This window comes from Amblyraja radiata, chromosome 31 (assembly GCF_010909765.2).
Source record: "Amblyraja radiata isolate CabotCenter1 chromosome 31, sAmbRad1.1.pri, whole genome shotgun sequence".
Lineage (NCBI taxonomy): Eukaryota > Metazoa > Chordata > Chondrichthyes > Rajiformes > Rajidae > Amblyraja > Amblyraja radiata.
The window spans coordinates 25,042,280-25,050,852 of NC_045986.1; the positions used below are offsets into that span (position 1 = coordinate 25,042,280).

At 43.3% G+C, this 8,573-nt stretch overlaps 1 protein-coding gene across 6 annotated transcripts in view; it reads left to right on the top strand.

Annotated features, from left to right (window-relative positions):
- klhl21 (kelch like family member 21) overlaps positions 1-2,766 on the top strand; it is a 27,563-nt gene extending 24,797 nt beyond the window's left edge. For all 6 annotated transcript variants that reach the window (XM_033048142.1, XM_033048138.1, XM_033048140.1 and 3 more), the window contains 2 exons: positions 1,199-1,271; positions 1,675-2,766. In XM_033048142.1, coding sequence (XP_032904033.1) covers positions 1,199-1,271; positions 1,675-1,986 — 385 coding nt within the window. In that variant the 3' untranslated portion in view covers positions 1,987-2,766. The remainder of the gene's footprint in view (positions 1-1,198; positions 1,272-1,674) is intronic.
- Positions 2,767-8,573: the final 5,807 nt, after the last annotated feature.

The window sequence follows — 8,573 nt, forward strand, 5'->3', positions numbered from 1 at the left end:
TGCATTAAAAAGATTATCTTGTGGTTGCCAGCAGTTCTCTGGCCACAGTGCAGTCATTGGTAACTGTTTCTTACTTTATTCTGCCTAAAAATGTTTTCATTTCAATAATGTGGAATTAGTGGATATAAACAACAAGAAATTTTAGCGTGAGATGTGGGGGAGTTAATGTTGATGAGGATTTAAATCTTGTCTGTCTATTCTTTTTCATCCAATGAAGACGATGATATTGCTGTCTGGCAGCAGAGTCTAATCTATTCTTCCCTCTTACTATACTCCCTGGGCTAATTGGTTAGTGTGGTGTTGGATTGGGAGCTCTGTTGGATTGTGAGGTGCTTCTGAAGTTACCCCAGTGTTACCGAGATGACTACACTGAGACCAGTTCCACCACGTTAATTGAAAGTGTGGCAGACCCTGACTGAGTGATAGTTCCCAATTGGTGTCTCAAACTAAAGGATGGGAATAACTTCATGATTAATAACTTGAATATCAGCATTTTAGTATTATGGAGGTGATAATGGATATCGGGTTTATGAATAATAAGTGAAGCCCAGAGTTTGTCATGTCTGGCAATTATGTCCAACTCTGATGTCCTGAGCCAATACTAATTTCTCAACCAGCTTCACTAACTGTTTAACTCTCTCATTGTACAAGCTTCCTGTGAGCAGCTGGCTGTCACATTACATTCATGTCAATATTTTGCAAACATGAAGATCCATTAAATAGTATTCTTGAAGTTGTGGAAGATGCCAAATAAATGCAAGTTCTGGTGGGATAAGAAACATTTCAGAGGGCACGGTCTCAGAATAAAAGGACCTTCCTTTTTAGAATGGAGATGAGGAGGAATTTCTTTAGAAGAGGGTGGGGAAACTGGAATTCATTGCCACAGATGGCTGTGGAGGCCAAGACATTGGGCATTTTTTAAAGTGGAGATTGATAGGTTCTTGATTAGTAATGGCATCAAAGGCTACAGGGAGAAGGCAGGAGAATGGGGTTGAGGGGGAAACATTACCAGCCACGTTTGAATGGCAGAATATACTCAATGGGTCGAATATCCTAAATCTGTTCCTATGTCTCATGGTTTTATGGCCTTATTTAAGATATGCATTCCTTTGGGGGTTTGTACTTGTAGTGTAGATTGGTGAACTGGAACTTATTCAATGATTTTTATTGAAGGCACTCTGTTCCCCTTTCTCCTCAGGGATGATTCTTCAGAGGTTGACGTGTATAACCCAACTAAGAATGAATGGGGCAAGATCCCACCCATGAATCAGGTACAAATGAATGTGAGAGTGCATATTGGTGAGATTGGGATTAGCAATTTTCAGGTGCTATGCACAATGATGTTTGCTGTCCGCATAGAACCCGCTAGTGTTGGCATTAGTTTGAGACGGGGTCTATCTTGGGGTCTGGGAATATGGTGGGAAGGATGGAAATGTAGGACTCCTCAAGATGAGGGAGATGGGTGGGAAGGAGAGGAATCAGTTGTAGGACTGAAGGAAGGTACAACAATGGGGCAGAACCATGGAGGGAAATTGAAAATGAGAGTTTTTGGTTTGTGAGATATGAAGTGCTTGAGTTGCTGTGATTCCCTGCGTCAAGTTTTGAGTAGGCTGTTGCATTTCTCTGTGCTATTGAGTATGCTCAGTCTTGTTTTTTTTTCCCTCTCTATCCCAGGTCCACGTTGGGGGAAGTGTGGCTGCCCTGGGGGGAAAGCTGGTTGTCTCCGGAGGCTATGACAACACCTTTGAACTATCTGGTGTCATAGAGGCCTTTAACTTTCAGACTGGCTCCTGGAGTATTGTTGGTCATCTCCCTCAACCCACCTTCTGGCACGGATCTGTCAGCATCTTCCGGCAGTTCATGCCCACTGCCCGGGTCACCTTCGAAAGCTCGACCAATGACAACCACAACAATGAAATAAACCGTCTAAATCTGGCCCGGTATCGGAGGCAGCTTCATAATGAGAACCTCCGCCTTTTGCACTGAGCAGGTTGGGATGATGGCTAAGACCACAACAGTAAAACTCGCTCTCAAATCAGCTGGCTGCTACCCGCTTCCAATTGATGGTCATCCAGTACTGAACTGCCTGGTGTCAAATTGACCATCGGCTTTCATTATTTAATTCTAAAATTCTCCATGTTGCCACCGTCAGCACTCGTTGGTTCTACTGAACTTTGTTTGCTGTTGTTAGCTGCGTTCTATCTACCACTGGCTGCTGGCTTTATTCGTCTCCAGAGGGGAGATGTGAAGCTTTATCTCCCCAGCCTCGTCACCAAACTAGCGCTTGTTAAAAAGCTCTGGTAAAAAGAAAACCTGCTTTCTGTAGCTCTACGTCATATTCAGTAAACATTTAAATTAAAATCAATTTACTTGTGTAGTTCAACAATGAGGAAAAATGAAGCAAACATTCTGTGCACAAAACCCAAGAACAGAAATGTGGTTAATAATTTATTTTTGTGATAATGTTTGAAGGAGGAATATTGGGACGATAGAACACTCAAGAACACAGTAATGCTCTAGTAATATGGGATCTGTTACATTAGATAAATACAATCTTGGTTTAGTGTCTCATTTGACAAATGGTGAGCGGATATGATGTCAACATCAAAAATTGAGTCAATCAACTTGATCGGGCAACATTCACCATCATGAAAATACACCTTAGATGGCGGATATGTGCAGGAGTGGGCGCCGTCTGTGTATGGCAGCCTGCCCGCAGTCTGTCTCTTCACCTTTTTTTTATTTTAAGTCCTGTCCAAAATGTTAGTGGAGGTCTTTTATGTGGTGGGTGGGGGTGGGGAAGGGGGAAACTTTAATTCTTAGTCACCTACCTGGTCGGAGAGGCAGCATCCCTCCGAGCTGCTTCTTCGCCCCGTCCTCGCTGCCTACCATCGAGAATGGAGCGGCGTTTCCTGTCGGGACCGGCCTGGACTACAGCTTCGGCGGCGGCACAGCGCAAGGACACCATCACGGAGCGGAGCCACGGAGCGGGCGATGCCTTGCCGGGTCGCCGTGCGGTAGGCTCCAGAGCGCTGTGGCCGCCGACTCCCAACATCGCAGAGCTGTTGCTGCGGTCGTCCAGCCGCGGGCGGCGCTGGATTTGGAGCGCCGCGGAGCCTGGGATCGAGTTCGCCGTGGTCGGAGCTCCAACCGGCGCGGCCTGAGGTCTACGAGTGCCCCGGTCTCCGGGGAGGAGGCAGCCGCTCCAGACTTTCCAAGCCGCTTGAGGAATTGTTTCACCCGACGCCAGAGTTCCATCTTCACGGCAAGAGGGCCCTGAAAATCATCGGACTGGCTGCAAGGCCACAAATGGGCCCCGACCTCGGGTGTTTCAGAGGAAGAGGACTTAACTTTGTGGTGCCTTTCCCCACAGTGGAAATTTTTGATTCTGCTGTGGGGGGATGTTTGTGTTGAACTCTATAATGTGTTGTGTCCATTTTCTTTCTTTATTTATTTTTAACCTTTTTCTATGGTTTGTATGGAAACTTATTATTTAATTTATGTAAAGCACTTTGGTGTCAATGCGAGTTGACTTAAAACGTGCTATATAAATAAAACTTACTTACTTACTTACTTACTTACTTGATCAGGCCGCAAATCGAGGATCTCCTTTTGTGCTATTCTCCATCCCAGGTTTCTGTAATGGCTAATATTGGCATTAAACTGATCGCTCATTGCTGAACTACATACAGGGGAGGAGCAGTAAAACTAATCATCTTCTTAGACATCCCAATGTTTTGGCATTGAGCTCACCAGATGCTGATTTATGTGCTGCCTCTAAACAAATCTGTCTCCCATGCTCCTTGCTGGGTTGCTGAAAAATGTATTATCACTTTATTTTAATGTGATCACTCTTTATAAAGAAATGAATTACAAGTGTTTTGGGTATTGGAATAATATCCAATTGTCCGGATAATCTGCCAGTACATCAGCACTGAAGTCGCACGCATGACATATTAACAGAACTTAATTTAAATTGAAATGCTTCACGAAAGATGTGGCACCGGCATTATGGGTTGCATTGCCTCTTCTGATTCTATGAATGCAAAAGGAAATAGATTGTCTGTCACATGACATTGCAAATTCTGTTTAAAAACTTCTCAGTATACAACACATGGCCCGGTGCTGTAGCATTTAGTGAAGCTGCAGGTTGCAGTCACATTATACTGTAAGTTTAAATTAAATTTGTGTGGAGTCAGATTGAACACTGCCACATTTTGGGTTTGTTTGTTTATTGCAACTGTTGTAAAAGCTTAATATTTATTCGCTTGGAAGTGTTGTAGATCTTGCTGGCTTTTGAAAAGGTATTGGAGTGCCAAAGCAACAGAAATTAAGGTGCCAGTTCCATCTGATGACCATCCGGTGGTGCCACCTGGACATCCGGTGGCGCTGTTACTGGCTGCCTCCACCCATGGTCTGGTTGTCTTTTTTATTTTTTGTTATATTTAGAGTTTTTTGGGGTTTTTTTTCAGTATTTTATGTGGGGGTAGGGAGGGTAGGGCAAGGGGGAAACCGTCCTTCAGTCGCTTCCTGGCGAAGATGCGGCTATTATCCGAGTTGCGGCCTACCAACTGGATTGGCGCGGCCTTTCCTGCAGGGACCGGACCAGAGCTTCAGCAACTGCGGCGCTGCGCTCGATACATCGCTGAGCGGGCGAGGCCTTACCTGGGATCGCCGCTTGGAGCTCCAGAGTGTTGGGCCGCTGCTCCAACATCGCGGAGCTGTGGATGCAGAGCTCCCAACGCGGGCGGCGCTGACTTCAACATCGTAGAGTCCTGGGACCCTTTGCCGGGGGTCGCCAGCGCGAATCTCCGATGTGGACATCGGGAGTCGCGGACTCCTGTGGGAGGTGGCCGATTCAGAGGTCCAGGCCGCTGAGGATGTTCTCCCATTTGACGTTGGGGTTCCATCGTTCCCGGCGAGAGGGCCTGAACATCGGGCCGCCCATAGCGGCGACTGCGGGGGGGGCTCGGGAAGCCCCGACCACGGGTGAACATTGGGGAACATCAGTGAGGAGGTTAACTGGACTTTGGTTCCTTCCCTCAGTGGGGAACTTTGGCACCACTGTGGGGATGTTTGTGTTGTGGAGGACTTCTGTGTTCTGTGTTTTTTTATTTTATTGTTTGTATGACTAAGGGAAAGAGAATTTCGTTGTGTCTTAATTGAAGACAATGACAATAAATTAAATCAAATCAAATCAAACCATCCAGCTTTCTGCCATTCACTATTGAAGGGAAAGACTAGAATTCATGTCTGACCCTTCATGACCTAGGAAATTCTAAAGGGAATTGTCGGCAATCAGGTAGATTTGAAATGTTGTTATAAGTAAGACAGTAATTCGAGCAGCTGATTTGTGTGCACACAATTTCACAAACGCAAGGCTGACAGTGGCCAATTAATCAGTTACAGTGATGTTGATTGGATACGTGACATAGATGCAGGTGTGAAAATGGGAACCATTTGAGCTAACTTTTATCATGAGAATAATTTTAGTAATGGGATAGTTTCCAAAATGACAACAACAATTGGTGATCATAAACTACAATTGCTTGCCCATCAATCAGATTTGGGATCCATCACTGCTATAGTCTATAGAATACCAAATATTGTTTTGTTTTAATAGCTGCAGTTTTGTGCTGCACAATGCACCAGATTTTACCACAGTTATGTGGTATCTTTTTTTTAACTGTTTCTGTGTTTTGGAATGGATTAAAGACTTATGTTGCATTTGCCGAGCCTTTCAATGAAGACTCTTGGTCAAACCAGTTATACTTTATACAAAGGAAAAGTGAAGTGAGTTCCATTTAACTTGTTCCACTCAGCCTATTCAAGATATGGGAAGGACCTCCAAATGGACCTCATCTGTTGCATTTTAATGCTGAGTCTGATCAGATTAATATCTCACAACACCAATCTGTGACTGAATCTCAACTTGGTTCAGAATCTGGAATTGAGGAGCCTCTCACTCAGATGGACATGTGCTGTCTTTCAATTTGCTTAAATGCTTCCCTCAACCATCTCACCAGTGCTGCAATTTGTGTCTGGGAAACACAATAGTTGGGTGATGATCCCCACGAAGGAGTAGGATGAATGGGGCACTTCCATTCATAATTGCCACTACTTTAGAAATAAGAATGCAATGAAATATTCCAAAGTTATTAGTTTAGAATACTCACACTGGGGTATGGGGCAACACAGTAGCACAGCGGTACAGCTGGTAAAGTTTCTGCCTCAAAGATCCAGAGACCTGGGTTCGATCCTGATCTCGGGTGTTGTCTGCATGATGTTTGCACATTCTCCCTGTGACTGTGGGATTCCTCCAGGTGCTCCCACATCCCAAAGACATGCGGGTTTGTAGGTTAATTGGCTATAAATTGCCCCTTGTGTGTAGCGAGTGGATTAGGAAATGGGATAACAGAATCATTGTGAACAGGTGATTGATGGTCGGTGTGGACTCAAAGGGTTGAAGGGCCCGTTTCCATGCTGTATATCAGAACTGACCTCTTAAGTATATAAATCACAAATTGAACATTGGATCCTTTGTGTTTTGAAGATGTTGTGGATTCAGTGACTTGAACACAACGTGATACCAATTTGCTGCTGATAGATTTGTGTCCGACTGGTTGATTATCACGCAGATGGTGTAAAATATGTAAGAGTTTGCTCATCTATCTCTTTAATTCCTGAAGGCACTGTCTCGTGCTGGGTTACAATCTGAAACACTATTTGCCAATCATTCAGTCTTTAACCTCGTCAACAGAACCTTCCCTCATTTACCAGAAGTGGTTATTTGTTCGCAGCTGGAACTAAGGTATCCTTCCTTCTCAACTGCAAGCGGTTTGGTTTTTGTTTCATTCTTGCTCCCTCGTCTGGTGTACTGAAGCCAAGTCCTGTAGTCCCACTGCTGGACTTGACTGTGAGCTCTGTGGAGATGAGTAACATGTGCCTTTGCTGGTTCAGAGTTCGATGTGGAGAAAATGTTTCTTGAGGAAGATTTTTTTTTAAATGAATGACTTTTAAGGACTTAAATATTGGCAAGAGGAATGAACATGTAAGAAATTTAATACCGTTGCCTTTCAAAATCTCTAGCGTATGCTGTGAGTTTCAAGCACTATATATATCCTGGTTTTATCTTGAGTTTTCAGTGTGTGTCTGAAGTGTGACATTGTACATACATGCAGTTTATATTGAATTTGCATTATAAAAATTCTACTAAATAAAATGTTTACTCTGAAGCATTGGTTAATGTACAGTATTTTACATTTAAACTTTAATGCTAACTTAATACTCGAGTCTGTGTACCTTTTAGTATGGGTTTTGGATGGGGGGGGGGAGGTAACATTCTTTGAATCTCATGGAACTGTTGCACAGTCATTGCCCAATTAAATTGTACTCTTTGGATGGTAAGTAAATGTATGTATTGTTCTAGAGTGCCAGTTTCAGGTTCATTCATCTGTGAGAGAGGCAAAGTTTGAAGGAGATGTATGGGGCAAGATTATTTTTACACAAGGTAGTGGGTTCCTGGAACACATTGCCAGGGGTAGTGTTGGAGGCAGAGATGATAGTAGCATTCAAACTTGTTTTTTTGTTGTGCACATGGATATTCTGAAAATGGAGGGATATGTCACACGTTCAGGCAGATGAGATTAGTTTAGTTTGGCGTTATGTTCAGCACGGACATTGCAGGCAGAAGGACCTGTTCCTGTGCTATATATATTGTTTATATTATATGTTCATACACATCAGTATCCCACTATCACAATGAAATGATGGTTAGTTAATCATTTGGTTGTTATGAACCATTTTGCCACATCAATTATATTCTGCTCCTGTTTGGTGCATTGGACTCTTAAAGTAAAAACACCAGCAACGCAACCTGGAACTAATGTTGAATATTATCAAGCAAAGAAGTACGAGGACAGGAACAGATCTGGGAATCTCCTGTAAGTATTTTTGTTCATCTTCCAGGCTCACTAAAATGACTTGGGCACTAGCGAAGAAAGTGGTTTATAGTTTGACTTTTGTGCAGAAAATGTCCTTCAAGTTTTACTTCACACATACAAACATTCAATAATTCTCACTGGGATTTGAATCTGTGCCCAGGATGTACTCTGCTTGCTACCAACATTGTAGGCCTTATTTTACATACTGCTGTTCATGTTTAGGTACTGCTCTTCTCACAACCGCTTGATTGCAGCTTGTAAGTTTTGAGGAAATGAGTTGCGTATCTCTTTATACTGCTTTGCTACAACCCACCATTTAATTATTTCCTAGTGTTTCTGTATTTCTATACGGCATCATGCTTGCTTCCTGTGCTTATGTTGCAGTTCAAAGGTGAGACGAGTAGATGGCACCAATGTTCACTCAGTATCTCTAAATGACAAATCCGGTGCAACCTCTGTCTAAAAGCATCTGCTGCTATAGTTGTAAGACCTTAAACAGATAACATTCAACTTCACAAGAAAAATGAAGCGTGGCCCCTAAACCACAACTTTCTGAAGAAATTCAAAAACATTTCTACACAGCAGAAAGTCACTGCTAATAGATGGAGATGAGGCCAAGATTAATGGTGT